The sequence below is a fragment of the Pseudophryne corroboree genome, chromosome 6, assembly GCF_028390025.1.
Source record: "Pseudophryne corroboree isolate aPseCor3 chromosome 6, aPseCor3.hap2, whole genome shotgun sequence".
NCBI lineage: Eukaryota > Metazoa > Chordata > Amphibia > Anura > Myobatrachidae > Pseudophryne > Pseudophryne corroboree.
The window spans coordinates 530,093,542-530,113,312 of NC_086449.1; the positions used below are offsets into that span (position 1 = coordinate 530,093,542).

Below are 19,771 nucleotides of genomic sequence, written 5' to 3' on the forward strand. Positions count from 1 at the left end.
AGCATACATAGTTTAGGGTTTGTATACATCCTGATGTTCTTACTGGTAAGCTGCTTATGTACTGGACATATGTGATATGTACTTAGAGCCTGAGTCATAGGTATATGCCACTACCACTGCAACTGTGAATATGCACTCAGGTACTGTGTGAAAATATGCCGATGCCGCAGATGTCTGGATTTGTTCTGCGGCTCCCACTAGTGGCACATATGAGACTACCACTGGCACATATGAGACTACCACCAGTGGCACATATAACACTCCCACCAGCAGCTACATACAAAGACGCAGTGACGCTGCTGATCAGTCGATTATTGACCATCTGAGTAGCTGTATGGTTGTGCAGCATGGCCGCTGGAAGTGAGACGCCGGAGCCACTGTTACTGCGTATAGGATCTGAGTAGCAGGCTGGTAACACCCCGAAAAATGCTGGTTACATGCCTGTATTTGTCCGCCACTCCCCTGTTACCTTTTCCAAACGGTATCTGCCTGTCAGTCACTTTATTGATAAATCCTCTTTGTGATGGATGTAGCAAGACCATTGCAGCACATGCGCAGGGGGACTCAGACGCATGTGTAGTAGCATGATAATCACTCTGAAAACATTGGGTTTGCGTACAGCTCTGAATCAGGCCTTCATTCTTATCGGGCATATTGCTGCTGTTAGGCATAGTACAGTGCACTTTTGTTTAGTTGTGAGGTATTTTTTGCTTGTATTGATGGCTGTTTTAAGGACTTGAGGCCGTTTTCTTTTATTAAACTTACAGTTCTACATAGCTGCTTACCCCCTGCTCCTATATGCTTGTGCCTTTGTGTATTTGTTATAGGATATAGGGGCTAAAACAATGGGGGTAATTCCAAGTTGATCGCAGCAGGATTTTTGATAGCAATTGGGCAAAACCATGTGCACTGCAGGGTAGGCAGATATAACATGTGCAGAGAGAGTTAGATTTGGGTGTGTTATTTTATTTCTGTGCAGGGTAAATACTGGCTGCTTTATTTTTACACTGCAATTTAGATTGCAGATTGAACACACCTCACCCAAATCTAACTCTCTCTGCACATGTTATATCTGCCTCCCCTGCAGTGCACATGGTTTTGCCCAATTGCTAACAAAAATCCTGCTGCGATCAACTTGGAATTACCCCCAATGTTCCTGCACAGGGGATCTTGTCTCATGCCTCCCAGCTGTCTCAGCCGCAGCAAGACAATCCCGATTGCTGACTTCAAAAGGGGTGTTGCTTTCATGACATAGGCAAGCTTAGCTGGAAGAGGGTTCGGTTGGACTCATTGCTGCTTTTTTACTTGATTTGGGGGCATTGATTATGAGGGTCAGAGGCTGATCTTCTTTCTGCCTCATTTTGTATCCAATAATACTTCTGCTGCCAGTTTCCTCCACTGGCTTCTGGTATCTTATTAATGATCATTCCACGTTACTCTTTGTAATTTAATCTAAATTGATGCACAGAGACCTTATGTATATGTTTTATGTGTAGATATGCAGGAATATTTAGTAACTGTCAATGCAACATTGTAAGTAATACCCCGAAATATAGAAGACTGTTCTTTTTAACCTTTAATGTTCTCCATGCTGCACTTCCATGTCCACTTCATTTGTATGCGTGAAGCACTCCACATAAATGAATGAGTGTATATGTAATTATTTTTAACTCCTGGTTTGTGCTTACATGGGGCTTGATGCATACCAATGTTCGGCACTTTGCGCATGCGCCCCAAGTGAAGGCTTGCCGCCGCTGTTGTTAGGGAGGAACAAGACCAAGCTCTCCGTCTGAGGGCAGAGATTTCCTGGCATCTCTGTAGGGGATGCGGTCAGGATCCCGCTGGACAGAATCCCGGCGGTCGGAATACTGACACCGGGATCCCGACCGGCACAATCCCAACATATTCTCCCTCTGTGGGTGTCCACGACACACATAGAGGGAGAATAAATTAGTGTGCCGAGCGTAGCAAGGCACGGTGCCCGCAAGGGGCTGCGTTGCGCTGGCCCCCCTGTCGGGATTGTGCCGGTCGGGATACCGACCGCCGGGATCCCGTCAGGCGGGATTACGTACTGATCCCCTCTAGCTTGGGGTTCACGCAGCCAGCCGATAGTGTCGCAGGTGATCTGATGTTGCATGGATCAGTAATGCATGCAGGAGGCTTGACGCCTCCTGCTGCATTACTGTATTAGTGCTATCGCTGCTGCTTCACAGCTATAGCCTCTCTGTCCACATCTAAACCAGGCTTATTGTTTCAATTAACAAACAACAGGAATACAGTACTGTAAATAACAAAGAAAAAAGAAACTTAAAACTCAGTTTTACTGTTTACTTGACACAAAATAATGTAGGAAAAAAATAACAGTAATAGATCCAGACTCCAAAGCACCTCTTGTTGAACTTTAACTGAAACTTATTATGCAGTTAGTTTATATAGGTTTTCAAAATAAATAAAAATAAACATCTCTACAGGCATCCTCCTCAGAGTCATGTGTTCTTTATTCATCGGGTCTTTTGATCTGTAAATGAGTCATCCACTACTGAGATTTGTAGTTTTACCTCTTGGGATCATTTTCCTTTAACTTGAGGGATAAATAGCCCAAATGGAAACAAAGAAAGTTTAAAGAACGTCATATTAAAAATGCAATATTATGAAAAGGGAGTTGTGCAGCATTAGCCATGTAACTGGAGGGCAGGAGAGCATTGACATTTTCTATTAATAATACATCAAAGTGTCTTCCTTAGCTCTTGCTCTGCCAAAGGGGACAGCAAGAAATGATTGCGTTATATGTTCCGAATCCTAGTGGCAGTGTGTTATAAGTACCCCAAGCACTGAAGATTAAAAACAAACAGCTCGCAAAGTAACCAAATTAACAATTACAGTATAATGATTGGATATATCTTTGTGAATGGTTACATTTTGTGTTTTTTTTACATTTGCACTATTGTTAAACATAAAAATGATGTATTATTTTAACTAATAGTATTACTGTACTTATGGCAAAAGTTGAATAGTGTTTTGTCAAAATATATGCAAAACAGACAGTATAATTAATATGACATATTTATGGTTAGAATTCAGAAAAAAATCTACCTGTAAGGTAAAACCAACCCAAAAATCAAAATACGCCATGTTAATAATCATGAGTTATTGAAGTCCCTTGCTTTTAAAAAATGGTTTAATAGTTAACTCCGCTGAAAAGTGTTACCTATTTGAAATCATTATCCTTTGATTTTCTGATCCAAAACAAATAGTTGTAAATAGGCAATTTAAGACATACAGTAGGACCTCATTCAGGTTGGATCGCTATTGAGTCAGAAATTGCCATTTTCTCAATCCTGCTTCTGCTAAAAAACGTGAACATAAAGCCGCCCAGGAAGGAAAAAGACGCCCACCACTGCATTTGCAAATTTGTTTGCGAATGCAGTGAAAATAGGCAGCCCCTCTTAATTAAATCTTAATGTCTTCTTTCTAAATTCAGTGAAATCCAAATTATAAGAGAAAGAAACCCATGGGGGGAAAAAAAAAAATCACCATTAAAAATGACCCACCTGCCCACAAGACTGCTCAAAGACATGATTCGCTCATGCTTCTTTTTCTACCCTTTTTCACTAGTGATGTGGGTCGCAGCCGGGAGCCTGACACAGGTGCTACTCGGCTGCGACCCGCATCAGAGCCCCCTTTCCCACTGCACTCACCAACCCGTCATATTGCGGCAGGGGCTGCGCCGGGAGATCACATAATCTCCCAGCGCCGCCCTTCCATACACTGTGAACGGGAGCCGTGTTGCATCGACACGGCTTCCGTCTACACTGCACAGCTTACCGGGTTGAACTCGTGTTCAACCCGTAAGCTACCTGGGTAGGATTCCCGGATCACTTGATCCGGGTTTTTGCAGAGGGAGCCGTTTCCACTAGCAAAAAACACGGGTAAATGCGCGCCCTCGTGCTCAGTGTCTATCCTCTTGGCATCCTTTTACAGTTGAAAGTATCGCAGACCGGCAGGTCTGGAAGATTTATGGTGAGAACATGTGTCCATTTCTTAATTCTTATTTACACAGTGCAGCATCTGTGATTTAAGCAGGGACTGACACTTACTTCAGCTCAGGCTAAAGATACTGTAGAATCATTAATTTAAATTGAATTGTTTATATTTTTGCCACAATCTATCATTCAATGTATAGCCTGTTATCGGGTGCCGCACACCTGTTAACACATAATTCTGGGAATTTATCCAAGATTTTATGTGTTAACACCCGATAACAGGCTAATTTATCAGGCGAGAAAAAAGTGCTGTAATTGAATAGCCCTGGGCTTCCGCCTTTTTTAACATCTGGTAGTTGAATTCCCCCTTTAGTATTTTTTTTGTGTTCAGTAGGGGAGTTCCAATTGTTTAAGTGCCCTAAATTGCATTTCCTCCGTCACTTTAGACTGGGTGGTATACAATTGGACGCCCATTGTTTTATTGCGCTGATCGCGCCCTGCGGTGCTGTTTGGGTGCCCAAATGGGTCACTTCGCACAGTTCTGCTAGCCAGCACAAGGACTGTGAGCACAAATGATGTAACTGCACCCGGCAGCAGAAACAGTAGAATAGCTGCTGGCAGGGGCACACAGGCAGGTATTTCCTGAGGGAAAAAAAAGTACATTATGTTTGTGCACAGATGGTATAATCAAACTGGCCGAGGTACTAATTAGGTCACCTGTGCATAAGCATGGATGTCCTCAGGAACTGGACCATTGGGTTGCTCGAGGACTGAGTTTAGGAACCACTGCCTTAATGAAATCCCTAACACAAACCTCTAATCTAGCTCTAACCCCTAACTCTAATAACCACACCCTAAAAGAGCAGACTAGATGAGCCAAATACTGTAGTTCTTATCTGCCGTCAAATTCTGTTTCTGTGTTTAATGTAAACTTCATTTTTTATTGTGACTTCAATTTATAATTTAAATATAAATTACATTTATAATTTATTTAATTCAATATGAAACTTTGCTGTTAGCTAGTAAAACGTAGTAAAGGTTGTATATGTTATAAAATGGGTGGTGTCTTCTGTACTTTGGACGCTGTATTAGATTGAGCTATGGAGGATCTTATATATAGTATTTGTAGTTTTCCACATATGTTTTGAATTATCTAATGCCAAATTTATATATTTACTCAGGTGGATTGGAACAAATATCTCATAGTAACTTTCAATATGAGTCATCCTAATGATTTATGTTGGCGCTATATACATTCCAGCAACATGCGGTATGGAATAGTATAAGATATCTTTGGTTTAAGCGATTTCATGTTTTATGATTATATAGCATTATTTATGTCCAATGTACTTGTCTGGGTATTTAAATGGCTTGTTCAATAGCAATATAAATGGGTCCACTATTACTAAAACATCTGTTAATTGACATATTAAGGTGAGGGCCATGTGCCAAAATGTATCCACCACATGTGCATAAAGATGCCAATGGTTTTCCACATAAATAGTGAAGGCACAACCTGTGTAGTGTAACCAACTGGGTACCATCTTGTTTCAATTTTGCATGCATTATCCATCACTTCTACTTTGATGAAGGCTTTAGCTAGTCTTTTCCTAATATCCCATATTTCAACAGCAGCTTTAAGCGCAGTTTTCGTTCCCATTGGGCTTTGTGTGGCTGAAAGTCCTGATTTTTAAACTATGCATTGAGCAGAATTTAATTAATTAAAAAGAGTGGTGCCATTCATCCCATTAAAAAGGTGTGATAGACAAATCATATACACACATGAATTCATATAGCATTCATAAATGCTATATGAATTCATAAAGCATATATGCACATGAATTAATCGTAATTCTGTTCAATTCAGTGGAGCCTTGTGAACGTTCTGACATGATGAGAAGTACTTCATTAATATCCTGAAAGTGCTGACGACTTCCACGTCTATTCATTACTTAATGACATACCAAGTCACAATGTGTAACATGCCCCGTGGGTTTACAGTTCACTTCTGGGCATGTAGAGTGGGCTTTTATTCAGGGCCTGGAGTTACAATATTGAGCATTCAGACTGCTGTGGCAAAATTTGAGGCTTCTGTGCTGGTTTTTCAGCCACTGCTGTTGGACTTTGGGTGGCTACTCTCTTCAACCTTTTGAGGGTTCCGGGTTAAACTGCGAGGCTACTCATTTGCATGTTTGTCTACTGTAATATTTGGGCCCATCAGATAGTCCCTTATATGTATATTTGTATAATTGAAGTATATTTTAATTTTATTCATGATAAGACCACATCAAAAAATGAATTAAGATCCAAAGGTTTAATTATAAAGCTTCTCTTCTTGTTTATGCCCAATATTTAAAAGAACAATACAGTACTAGTAAAAGCATTGCCCTTTTAAATATCAGGCATAAACATGCTCTGAAGCCCCGGGTGCTTTGTAAATAAACCCCCCATACAACTGGCGTAACTATTGACCCCGCAGCCACTGCGGTGGCTTGGAGGCACAGGGCTACGGGGGCGCCGCCGCCGCCACTGATTGCTGCTGTTTTGGGAAGGAGCCGGAGGGGCGGGAGGGCACAGCGCGCACCTCTCCTGTGTGTCCCTCCTGGGTCTCTGGCGGCAGCAGCGTGTCTGTTAAATGAAGTGCCGGTTCGTGAGCTCTGATTGGCTCACGAACTGGCACTTCATTTGACAGACACGCCGCTCCTTCCCAAAACTCACAGCAGCGGCAGCCCGGGGAGAGTGTGTACCTGGCACTGGGTGGGGCATATTTGGCACTGGGGGTATATGTGTACCTGGCACTGGGGGGGCATATTTGGCACTGGGGTATATGTGTACCTGTCACTGCGGGGGGGGATGCATATTTGGCACTGGGGTTATAGGTGTACCTGGCACTGGGGGGTATATGTGTGCCCGGTACGGGGGGGGGGCATATTTGGCACTAAGGGTATATGTGTACCTGGCACTGGGGGGGCATATGGGGCACTGGGGGCATATGTGTATCTGGCAATGTGGGGGAATATCTGGAACTGGGGGCATATGTGGCACTGGGAGCACAGCCCTAGCAACAAGCATTACCCCCTGGTTACAAGCACAACACCCAGCTCATGAAATCCCTGGCAACAAGCATTACCCCCTAGCAACGAGCATGACACCTAGTGCATGAAACCCCTGGCAACGAATATTACCCCCTGGCAAAAAGCTTGAAACCCAGCACATGATACCGCTGGCAACAAGCATAACACCTCGCGCATGAAACCACTGGCAACGAGCATGACACCCTCAGTATGAAAACCCCTGGCACCGTGCATGGAACCAAGAGCATGAAACCCCTGGCAACGAGCAGGTAATTTAAAAGTAATTAGAAGCCTTACTGTAGGGCTTAATGTGTAATGGGCATTGCGGTGTGTGGCATACTGTATCACGGACATTGTGGTGTGTGTGTCACAGGCATTACGGTGTGTGGCATACTGTATCACGGGCATTGTGGTATGTAGTATAATGTCTCTGGGGCATTGCAGTGTGTGGCATAATGTATAACGGGCATTGTGATGTGTGGCATAGGGTATAACGGGCATTGCAGTATGTGTCACAGGCATTACGGTGTGGTATACTATATCACAGGCATTGTGGTATGTGGTATAATGTCTCAGGGTCATTGCAGTGTGTGGCATAATGTATCACGGACATTGCGGTGTGTGTCATAATGTGTCACAGGCATTACGGTGTGTGGCATACTATATCACGGGCATTGTGGTATGTGGTATAATGTCTCAGGGGCATTATAGTGTGTGTCATAATGTGTCACAGGCATTGTATGTGCTATAATGTATCGGGCATTGCAGTGTGTAGCATAATGTATAACAGGCATTGCGATGCGTGGCATAATGTGTCACAGGCATTACGGTGTGTGGCATGTGTCGGGGGCATTATTGTGTGTGGCATATTGTGTCATGGGCATTATTGTGTGTGGCATAATGTCTAAGGGCCATTGCAGTATGTGGCATAATGTATACTGGGCATTACTACAAGGAGGAAAAATGACAAATAATGTAAGGGGCATGAATCAGGATAATTTTTTTTCCTGTGGTGGCCAACGGCTGGGCGTGCAGGCAGGGCCGGCTCCAGGCCTACTAGCACCCCCCCCCCCCATGCGCACGCCGTAGGTGCGCGCTCCAGGGAAAGTGGGCATGGCCTCTTGGAAAGTGGGCGTGGCCTCATAACTTCATATTATTAGACTATAAATAAATATGTTTTCACCCCCCCTCTACGCACACAATTAGCAGCCTTACACATAACAGCCACAGTAGTGTTCCTTACACACAATGTCTCCAGTATAGTGTCAGATACACATAATGTCTCCAGTATAGTGCCAGATACACAATGTGCAGTGCCAGATAGACATGATATGCCCCCCAGCAGTGCCAGCTACACACAATATGCCCCCCAGCAGTGCCAGCTACACGATAGTGTTCACTTTTCTCTAACGTCCTAGTGGATGCTGGGGACTCCGTAAGGACCATGGGGACGGGCTCCGCAGGAGACAGGGCACTCTAAGAAAGAATTAGGACTACTGGTGTGCACTGGCTCCTCCCTCTATGTCCCTCCTCCAGACCTCAGTTAGAATCTGTGCCCGGTCAGAGCTGGGTGCACTTTAGTGAGCTCTCCTGAGCTTGCTGATAAGAAAGTATTTTATTAGGATTTTTTATTTTCAGAGAGATCTGCTGGCAACAGACTCTCTGCTACGTGGGACTGAGGGGAGAGAAGCAAACCTACTAACTGCGGATAGGTTGCGCTTCTTAGGCTACTGGACACCATTAGCTCCAGAGGGATCAAACACAGGAACTCACCCTTGGTCGTCCGTTCCCGGAGCCGCGCCGCCGTCCCCCTCGCAGAGCAAGAAGACAGAAGCCGGCGAGTGAAGCAAGAAGACATCAGAATCGGCGGCAGAAGACTCCTGTCTTCATATGAGGTAGCGCACAGCACTGCAGCTATGCGCCATTGCTCCCACACTAAATCACACACTCCGGTCACTGTATGGTGCAGGGCGCAGGGGGGGGCGCCCTGGGCAGCAATTAAGTACCTCCTGGCAAAATAGAGCATATATACAGCTGGGCACTGTATATATACATGAGCCCCCGCCATTATTTTACACAAAATCGCCGGACAGAAGCCCGCCGCTGAGGGGGCGGGGCTTCTTCCTCAGCACTCACCAGCGCCATTTCTCTCCACAGCTCCGCTGAGAGGAAGCTACCCAGGCTCTCCCCTGCAGAAGCACGATAGAAGAGGGTGAAAAGAGAGGGGGGGCACATAAATTTGGCGTAAAAACAATATATACAGCAGCTACTGGGTTAACACTACGTTACTGTGTGATTCCTGGGTCATATAGCGCTGGGGTGTGTGCTGGCATACTCTCTCTCTCTGTCTCTCCAAAGGGCCTTGTGGGGGAACGGTCTTCAAATAGAGCATCCCCTGTGTGTGTGGTATGTCGGTACGTGTGTGTCGACATGTCTGAGGTAAAAGGCTCCCCTAAGGAGGAGATAGAGCAAATATGTGTGTGAGGGTGTCTCCGTCGACAACGCCGACACCTGTTGGATATGTGTAATTAAGTGCTGAGGTGAATTTATTGCACAAAAGATTAGAGAACAGACAGGAAATCTACCCATGTCTGTCCCTCTGTCGCAGAGACCTTCAGTGTCTCTCAATGCTCACTATCCAAAATAATAAACACTGATGTCGACACGGAGATTGACTCCAGTGTCGACTACGATAATGCAAAGTTACAGCCAAAATGGCAGAAAAGTATTCAATATATGATTATTGTAATAAAAGATGATTTGCATATCTCTGATGACTCATCTGTCCCTGACACAAGGGTACACATGTTTAAGGGGAAGAAAGCTGAGGTAAATTTCCCTCCTCTCATGAGGAAAAAGAGCGGGAATCTCCAGACAAGAGACTGCAGTTTCCCACAAAGAATTCTCAGGCAGTATCCTTTCCCCACTAGGGCCAGGATACGATGGGAATCTTCCCCTAGGGTGTCACGTCTGCCCAAAAGGTAACCTGTCGTAACAGCTATTCTCAGGGATCCTGCAGATAGCGTGCACATTCTGGTACACTACTCAGACCGGCGATTGTGTCGGCATGGGTTTATAGCGCTGGGGCAGAGTGGACAGGTGCCTTATCAGCAGAGATTGAGACCCTAGTATGTAGATATATATATAGATATATGTATATATAGAGATATATATATATTAAAGATGCTGTCTTAAGAGATTATATATATATATATATATATATATATATATATATATATATATATATATAAACATGCCCAAAGAGACATGAGTATACTGGGTCCTAGAGACAAAGCTATGTCGATTTCTGCTTGACGTGTCCTGTAGAATATGCAATGGACAGATGATGCCGATTTAAGAGGCATATGGAAGGCTGAGGATTGTGTGGAGAAGGGTTCTCGGACCTGGTCTCCACAGCTATAGCTGGTAATTCTGTTTTGCCTTATATTCCTGCACAGCCTAGGAAAGCGCGACATTATCAAATGCAGCCTTTAGAACAAAGAAACAAGAAAGTCCGAGGTGCGTCCTTTCTTGCCAGAGGCGGGGGCAGAGGAAAGAAGCTGCACAACACAGCTAGGTCCCAGGAACAGAAGTCCTCCCCGGCCTCTACAAAAATCCACCGCATGTCGCTGGGGCTCCACAGGCGGAGCTAGGCCCGGTGGGGGCACGCCTGCGTAAGTTCAGCCACAAGTGGGTTCACTCCCTGTTAGGTCCCTGGGCAATAGATATTGTGTCTCAGGGATGCAAGCTGGACTTTGAGAAGATGCCCCCTCACCGACGGCCCTGCCGGCTTCCCCCCACGAGACGGAAACAGTGTTAACTGCAATTCACAAATTGTATCTTTAGCAGGTGGTGGTCAAGGTTCCCCTCCTTCAACAGGGAAAGGGTTATTATTCGACCATGTTTGTAGTACCGAAACCGGACGGTTCGGTCAGACCCATATTGAATTTAAAATTCCTGAACATATACCTGAAAAGGTTCAAGTTCAAGATGGAATCGCTCAGAGCGGTCATCGCAAGCCTGGAAGGGGGGGATTATATGGTGTCTCGGGACATAAAGGATGCATACCTTCATGTCCCCATTTATCCACCTCATCAGGCGTACCTCAGATTTGTGGTACAGGATTGTCATTACCCATTCCAGACGTTGCCGTTTGGTTGGTCCACGGCACCGAGAATATTTACCAAGGTTATGGCAGAAATGATGATGCTTCTGCGAAAGCAAGGAGTTACAATTATCCCATACTTGGACGATCTCCTCATAAAGGCGAGGTCCAGAGAGCAGTTGCTGATCAGCGTAGCACACTCTCGGGAGGTGTTGCAACAGCACGGCTGGGTTCTGAATATTCCAAAGTCGCAGCTGATTCCTACGACGCGTCTGCCCTTCTTGGGCATGATTCTGGACACAGACCAGAAGAGGGTCTTTCTCCCGACGGAGGAGGCTCAGGAGCTCGTGACTCTGGTCAGAGACCTCTTAAAACCAAAACAGGTGTCGGTGCATCAATGCACGCGAGTCCTGGGAAAGATGGTGGCATCATACGAAGCCATTCCCTTCGGCAGGTTCCATGCGAGGACCTTTCAGTGGGATCTGTTGGACAAGTGGTCCGGATCGCATCTTCAGATGCAGCGGCTGATCACCCTATCCCCCAGGGCCAGGGTGTCTCTTCTGTGGTGGCTGCAGAGTGCTCACCTTCTCGAGGGTCGCAGGTTTGGCATTCAGGACTGGGTCCTGGTGACCACGGATGCAAGCCTCCGAGGGTGGGGGGCAGTCACACAGGGAAGAAATTTCCAGGGTCTGTGGTCAAGTCAGGAGACTTGTCTGCACATCAATATCCTGGAACTAAGGGCCATATACAACGCCCTAAGTCAAGCGGAGCCTCTGCTTCGCAACCAACCGGTGCTGATTCAGTCAGACAACATCACCGCAGTGGCTCATGTAAACCGCCAAGGCGGCACAAGGAGCAGGGTGGCGATGGCGGAAGCCACCAGAATTCTTCGCTGGGCGGAGAATCACGTAAAAGCACTGTCAGCAGTGTTCATTCTGGGAGTGGACAACTGGGAAGCAGACTTCCTCAGCAGGCACGACCTCCACCCGGGAGAGTGGGGACTTCATCAAGAAGTCTTCACACAGATTACAAGTCGTTGGGAACTGCCACAGGTGGACATGATGGCATCCCGCTTCAACAAAAAGCTACAAATGTATTGAGCCAGGTCAAGAGACCCTCAGGCGATAGCTGTGGACGCACTAGTGACACCGTGGGTGTTCCAGTCGGTTTATGTGTTTCCTCCTCTTCCTCTCATACCCAAGGTGCTGAGAATCGTAAGGAAAAGAGGAGTGAGAACAATACTCATTGTTCCGGTTTGGCCAAGAAGGACTTGGTATCCGGAATTGCAAGAAATGCTCACAGAGGACCCATGGCCTCTGCCTCTCAGACAGGATCTGTTGCAACAGGGGCCCTGTCTGTTCCAAGACTTACCGCGGCTGCGTTTGACGGCATGGCGGTTGAACGCCGGATCCTAGCAGAAAAAGGCATTCCGGATGAGGTTATTCCTACACTAATAAAGGCTAGGAAGGACGTGACGGCTAAGCATTATCACCGTATATGGCGAAAATATGTTGCTTGGTGTGAGGCCAGGAATGCCCCTACGGAGGAATTCCAGCTGGGCCGTTTCCTTCACTTCCTACAGTCGGGAGTGACTTTGGGCTTAAAATTGGGGTCCATTGAGGTCCAGATTTCAGCCCTATCCATTTTCTTTCAAAAGGAACTAGCTTCTCTTCCTGAAGTTCAGACGTTGTAAAGGGAGTGCTGCATATTCAGCCCCTTTTGTGCCACCAGTGGCACCTTGGGATCTTAACGTGGTGTTGAGTTTCCTGAAATCACACTGGTTTGAGCCACTTAAAACCGTGGAGTTAAAATATCTCACGTGGAAGGTGGTCATGCTGTTGGCCTTAGCTTTGGCTAGGCGTGTGTCAGAATTGGCGGCTTTGTCACATAAAAGCCCCTATCTGGTTTTCCATATGGACAGGGCAGAATTACGGACTCGTCCGCAATTTCTGCCAAAAGTGGTGTCATCTTTTCATTTGAACCAACCTATTGTGGTGCCTGCGGCTGCTCGTGACTTGGAGGATGCCAAGTTACTAGAGGTAGTCAGGGCTTTGAAGGTTTATGTAGCCAGAACGGCTGGAGTCAGGAAAACTGAGTCGTTGTTTATCCTGTATGCATCCAACAAGCTGGGTGCTCCTGCTTCAAAGCAAACTATTGCTCGCTGGATCTGTAACACGATTCAGCAGGCTCATTTTGCGGCTGGATTGCCGCCTCCAAAATCAGTACAAGCCCATTCCACAAGGAAGGTGGGCTCTTCTTGGGTGGCTGCCCGAGGGGTCTCGGCATTACAGCTTTGCCGAGCAGCTACTTGGTCGGGTTCAAACACTTTTGCAAAATTCTACAAGTTTGATACCCTGGCTGAGGAGACCTTGTGTTTGCTCATTCGGTGCTCCAGAGTCATCCGCACTCTCCCGCCCGTTTGGGAGCTTTGGTATAATCCCCATGGTCCTTACGGAGTCCCCAGCATCCACTAGGACGTTAGAGAAAATAAGATTTTACTTACCGGTAAATCTATTTCTCGTAGTCCGTAGTGGATGCTGGGCGCCCGTCCCAAGTGCGGACTTCTTCTGCAATGCTTGTATATAGTTATTGCTTACATAAGGGTTATGTTATGGTTGCATCAGGTTGGTCTGATGCTCTGTTGTTGTTCATACTGTTAACTGGGTAAGTTTATCACGAGTTATACGGTGTGATTGGTGTGGCTGGTATGAGTCTTACCCTGGATTCCAAAATCCTTTCCTTGTACTGTCAGCTCTTCCGGGCACAGTTTCCTTAACTGAGGTCTGGAGGAGGGACATAGAGGGAGGAGCCAGTGCACACCAGTAGTCCTAATTCTTTCTTAGAGTGCCCTGTCTCCTGCGGAGCCCGTCTATTCCCCATGGTCCTTACGGAGTCCCCAGCATCCACTACGGACTACGAGAAATAGATTTACCGGTAAGTAAAATCTTATTTTTAGGGCAGGAAGGGCACATTTTTAAGTTAGGAGGGCAAAATGATGTACATACTGTAATGCTTGGTGCTCATCTACCTACATGGTAAAGCATGGACAGCAAAAATTTAGGGGCGTTGCTTCGTGGGAAAGGTGCGTGGCCACATAATAGTGGCAATTCGCATTACACCACACAGTAGTGCAGTTAATACACACTGCACCAGGTAGAACCTCCTAGACACTTTGCGCCAGGCAGAGCACGTTAGACACTTTGCGCCAGGCAGAGCACGTCAGACACTTTGCGCCAGGCAGAGCACGTCAGACACTTTGCGCCAGGCAGAGCACGTCAGACACTTTGCGCCAGGCAAAGCACGTTAGACACTTTGCGCCAGGCAAAGCACGTTAGACACTTTGTGCCAGGCAGAGCACGTTAGACACTTTGCGCCAGGCAGAGCACGTTAGACACTTTGCGCCAGGCAGAGCACGTTAGACACATTGCCTAGCCACAGACGCCTAGCGGGAACACTACATGATATGCTCCCCAGCCGTGCCAGCTACACATGACATGCCCCCCAGCAGTGCCAGCAACACATGACATGCTCCCCAGCAATGCCAGATACATAAATGGCCACACAGTGCCAGATATGTCCCTACATAAATGCCCCTACAGTGCCAGATACAGAAACGCCCCCACAGTGCCAGATACAGAAAAGCCCCCACAGTGCTAGATAAATGCCCCCACAGTGCCAGATAAATGCCCCCACAGTGCCAGATATGACCCCACAGTGCTACATAAATGCCCCCACAGTGCCAGATATGACCCCACAGTGCCAGATAAATGCCCCCACAGTGCCAGATATGCCCCCAGCAGTGCCAGCAACACATGACATGCCCCCCAGCAATGCCAAATACATAAATGGCCACACAGTGCCAGATATGTCCCTACATAAATGCCCCTACAGTGCCAGATACAGAAATGCCCCCACAGTGCCAGATAAATGCCCCCACAGTGCCAGATAAATGACCCCACAGTGCCAGATAAATGACCCCACAGTGCTACATAAATGCCCCCACAGTGCCAGATATGACCCCACAGTGCCAGATAAATGCCCCCAGTGCCAGATAAATGTCCCCACAGTGCCAGATAAATGCCCCCAGTGCCAGATAAATGTCCCCACAGTGCCAGATAAATGCCCCCAGTGCCAGATAAATGCCCCAACAGTGCCGGATAAATGCCCCCAGTGCCATATAAATGTCCCCACAGTGCCAGATAAATGCCCCCACAGTGCCAGATAAATGCCCCCACAGTGCCAGATAAATGCCCCCACAGTGCCAGATAAATGCCCCCACAGTGCCAGATAAATGCCCCCAGTGCCAGATAAATGCCCCCACAGTACCAGATAAATGTCCCCACAGTGCCAGATAAATGCCCCCACAGTGCCAAATATGCCCCACAGTGCCAGATAAATGTCCCCACAGTGCCAGATAAATGCCCCCACAGTGCCAGATAAATGCCCCCACAGTGCCAGATAAATGCCCCCACAGTGCCAGATAAATGCCCCCACAGTGCCATCCATAAATGATTCACCCCCCCAATACCTGCGGCATTGGAGGGGGAGGAGTACTGCTGTCCGGGTGCGGGCGGGCGGGTGCAGGTCCGGGTGCGGGCGGGCGGGTGCAGTGCAGATCCGGGTGCGGGTGGGTGGCCAGGAGGCCTCCAAGTCCAAGGCGCTTGTGTGCGCTGTGTGGCGCCGGCGTCTGACGATAGACACCGGCGCCGCTCAGCGCATATAGCGCACACAAGTCAAGGACGATGCTGCAGTGCACAGGGCTGGCTCCATGTTCGAATATGGCGGCGCCCATTAAGGGTGGCGCCCTGCGCGGCCGCTCTATTCGAACATGCCTAGAGCCGGCCCTGCGTGCAGGTTGCAAAACTGGGGTCTACGGTAGTCTTTTCCTGCAATACCATGCCCCTTTTTGCAAAGCCATGCCCATTTCTGCAAGGTCACACCCCCTTTTTTGCGGCACGCGCAGATTCATCACTTTACTAGTGGCAATTATGGGGGGGGGGGGGGACCGCCAGAGAATGTTTTGGCTTGGGGGAGAAAAATTTCTAGTTACACCACTGCCCCATACTTTTCAGTGTTGTAATATCTGAATTTGGTCATAGCCTACAGTGTTATCTACAGATCCCCCCGGTTATCCCACAATGATAACAGTCAGGAGCTCTGTAATGTAAAGTTAATAAGAGCCATGATGTGGATGGCCTTGTAAAGCCTACTGTCTGTTAGTTATTTCTGCCACTCGACCCATCAATGAATAGTATTAGAGATACTACCAGACAATATTGAGTCGCTTATACCCCTTTTCCACCTGTAGCACGGGTCGCAGCCTGGAGCCTGACACGGCTGCGACCCATGCTACACCCCCCATTCCCACAGCGCTCACCAACCCGGCATATTGGATTGGATTGGATATTAGGATTATTGAATGGATAAGATCTTGGTTGAAGGATAGAAAACAGAGAGTTGTGGTAAATGGAGTGCATTCACAGGAGGGAAATGTTACCAGTGGAGTACCCCAGGGATCTGTACTTGGACCAGTGCTTTTTAATATCTTTATTGGTGACATTGCAAATGGCATTAAAGGGAAAGTATGCCTTTTTGCAGATGACACAAAGGTATGCAACAGGGTAGACACACCAGGTGGGGTAAAACAAATGATTGAGGATCTAGGTAGACTAGAGGAATGGTCAAGAGTCTGGCAATTACAGTTTAATGCCAACAAATGCTAAATCATGCACTTGGGTCTCAAAAATCCTAAAGCTAAATACAGTATTAATGGCACTATACTGAAAACTACTGAGGAGGAAAGGGATCTAGGAGTCACTATTTCAGATGACTTAAAAGCAGGTAAGCAATGTAACAAGGCAATGAGGAAGGCTAGTCAGATGCTTGGCTGCATTGGGAGAGGAATCAGCAGCAGAAAGAAAGAAGTAATAATGCCACTGTATAGGTCATTGGTACGGCCTCATCTAGAATACTGTATTCAGTTCTGGAGGCCATATCTTCTAAAGGACATTAATACATTAGAAACTGTACAAAGGAGGGCAACTAAAATGGTGCATGGCCTACATCACAAAACATACCCAGAAAGACTAAGAAATCTCAATATGTATAGTTTGGAGCAGAGAAGGGAAAGGGGAGACATGATAGAAACTTTCAAATATATGAAGGGTTTTAACAAAGTCCAGGAGGGAAACATTCTCCAAATGAAGAGAAGCAATAGGACACGAGGACATGCACTGAGACTGGAGGGGGGGAGGTTCAGGGGAAATTTGCGGAAAAATTATTTCACAGAAAGGGTAGTGGACAAGTGGAATAGCCTCCCATCAGAGGTGGTAGAGGCTAAGACAGTAGAGCAATTTAAACATGCATGGGATAGACATAAGGATATCCTTACAAAGAAATAAGGATCAAATAAGGTTAGTGATAAAAAATAATATAAAAAAAAAAAAAAATAAGGGGCAGACTAGATGGGCCAAGTGGTTCTTATCTGCCGACAAATTCTATGTTTCTATTGTCGGGTTGGTGACGCGGCAGGGGCGGCGCTGGGGGATCACATGATCTCCCAGCGCCGCCCTTCCATACACTGTGAACGGGAGCCGTGTCGCATCGACATGGCTTCCGTTCACACTACACAGCTTACCGGGTTGAACACGTGTTCAATCCGGCAAGCTACCCGGGTAGGATTCCCGGATCACTTGATCCGGGAATTTGCAGGGGGGGGGCCGTTTCCACTAGGAAAAAACATGGGTAAATGTGTGCCCCCGCGCATTTACCCATGTTTTTAAAGCTAGTGGAAAAGGGGTATTAGCGATTTATTTTTTAAGTGCTCTCTATATTTGCATTCTCCTAGAGCAGTGGTTCTCAAACTCAGTCCTCAGGATCCCACACGGTCACTTAGCAGGTGCACTGTGTATCACCAACTGTCACATTTTAAAAATGTACAGGTGACCTGCAAAACTTGAACCGTGTGGGGTCCTGAGGACAGAGTTTGACAACCTGTGTCCTAGAGTAAGTAAAGCCACTAATTCACATAAATATGATCAAAGAGTAGCAGAACATGTAGCAATTAACTAAAGTATTTAAAATAACGTCATGGTATTTTTTAACCTTCAGTAGCATGGTACTTCCATCCTAGGGGGAACCAGGGTTCTCTGCCTGAGTTAGCATGGTGTTGGTGACAAGACTTGCTGTTCAGAAATGTGATATGTGTGAGTGCTGGACTCGTACACAGGGACATGAGCAGTTGTGCCCCAGCTTAGCAGGCTGCAATTCATCTTTTGACCTGCATCAGATCTACCTATAGACTGTAGGAGGTGACATTAGCTGTCTGTTATAGAATAGTGAGGTAATATGATCTTGTTCTTATTATTTATTGGTTATATCTGAATGGAAAGCAGTTACAATACCGCCAGTCGGGGTCCCGGCTGTTACAATAAACGATGCTGGAATCTCGATGGGGTGAAATGCTGCCACTGGAATACCGGCAAGACAGGCTATTCTCCCTCTGTGGGTGTCCACGACACCCATAGAGGGAAAATATAAACCGGCGAGCGCAGCGAGCCACGGTGCCCACAGAGTGGTGAGCGCAGCGAGCCTGCAAGGGGCTTTCTAGCGCTCGCCCCGCTGCTGACCGGATTCTTGCGGACAGGATACCGCTGTTGGGATCATGACAGCCGCGATCCTGTCCGCCGGCAATTAGTACGTATTCCATCTGAACTGAATGTGTATTATTCCACACATGCTCCTAAGGGTTCTCACCCTCATGTTTTTTTGCTTCTTTATTTACATTTTTTATATATATTTTTTTTAGAACTTTCACTTACTGTTTATATTATTTTCTCTTGGATTTTTCTCTTACCCTGTCATTTACTCTGCAGTCCCCTTACCCTGCCATGTACTCTGCAGTCCCCTTACCCTGCCATGTACTCTGCAGTCCTCTTACCCTGCCATGTACTCTGCAGTCCTCTTACCCTGCCATGTACTCTGCAGTCCTCTTACCCTGCCATGTACTCTGCAGTCCTCTTACCCTGCCATGTACTCTGCAGTCCTCTTACCCTGCCATGTACTCTGCAGTCCTCTTACCCTGCCATGTACTCTGCAGTCCCCTTACCCTGCCATGTACTCTGCAGTCCCCTTACCCTGCCATGTACTCTGCAGTCCCCTTACCCTGCCATGTACTCTGCAGTCCCCTTATCCTGCCATGTACCCTGCAGTTCCCTTACCCTGCCATGTACCCTGCAGTTCCCTTACCCTGCCATGTACTCTGCAGTCCCCTTACCCTGCCATGTACTCTGCAGTCCCCTTACCCTGCCATGTACTCTGCAGTCCTCTTACCCTGCCATGTACTCTGCAGTCCTCTTACCCTGCCATGTACTCTGCAGTCCTCTTACCATGCCATGTACTCTGCAGTGCTCTTACCCTGCCATGTACTCTGCAGTCCCCTTACCCTGCCATGTACTCTGCAGTCCCCTTACCCTGCCATGTACTCTGCAGTCCCCTTACCCTGCCATGTACTCTGCAGTCCCCTTACCCTGCCATGTACTCTGCAGTCCCCTTACCCTGCCATGTACTCTGCAGTGCTCTTTCCGTCATGTACTCTGCAGTCCCCCTAC

General features: G+C 47.0%; 1 protein-coding gene and 1 long non-coding RNA gene across 10 annotated transcripts in view; one reads left to right on the forward strand and one right to left on the reverse strand.

Moving 5' to 3' along the window:
* NTN4 (netrin 4) overlaps window positions 1-19,771 on the forward strand; it is a 233,671-nt gene that overhangs the window by 24,077 nt on the left and 189,823 nt on the right. Inside the window, exon 1 of one of the 5 annotated variants that reach the window (XM_063927590.1) lies at window positions 5,172-5,253. The exons of the other annotated variants lie outside the window; for them this stretch is intronic. Within the exon in view, the coding sequence (XP_063783660.1) occupies window positions 5,214-5,253 (40 nt within the window). The 5' untranslated portion in view covers window positions 5,172-5,213. Of the gene's footprint in view, window positions 1-5,171; window positions 5,254-19,771 lie in introns of those variants that run through there. 5 annotated transcript variants of the gene reach the window in all.
* The window catches only part of LOC134932819 (uncharacterized), a 221,135-nt gene continuing 203,719 nt past the window's right edge, over window positions 2,356-19,771 (reverse strand). For all 5 annotated transcript variants that reach the window (XR_010179495.1, XR_010179490.1, XR_010179494.1 and 2 more), the window contains one exon: window positions 2,356-2,581. This is a non-coding gene — a long non-coding RNA (uncharacterized LOC134932819). The remainder of the gene's footprint in view (window positions 2,582-19,771) is intronic.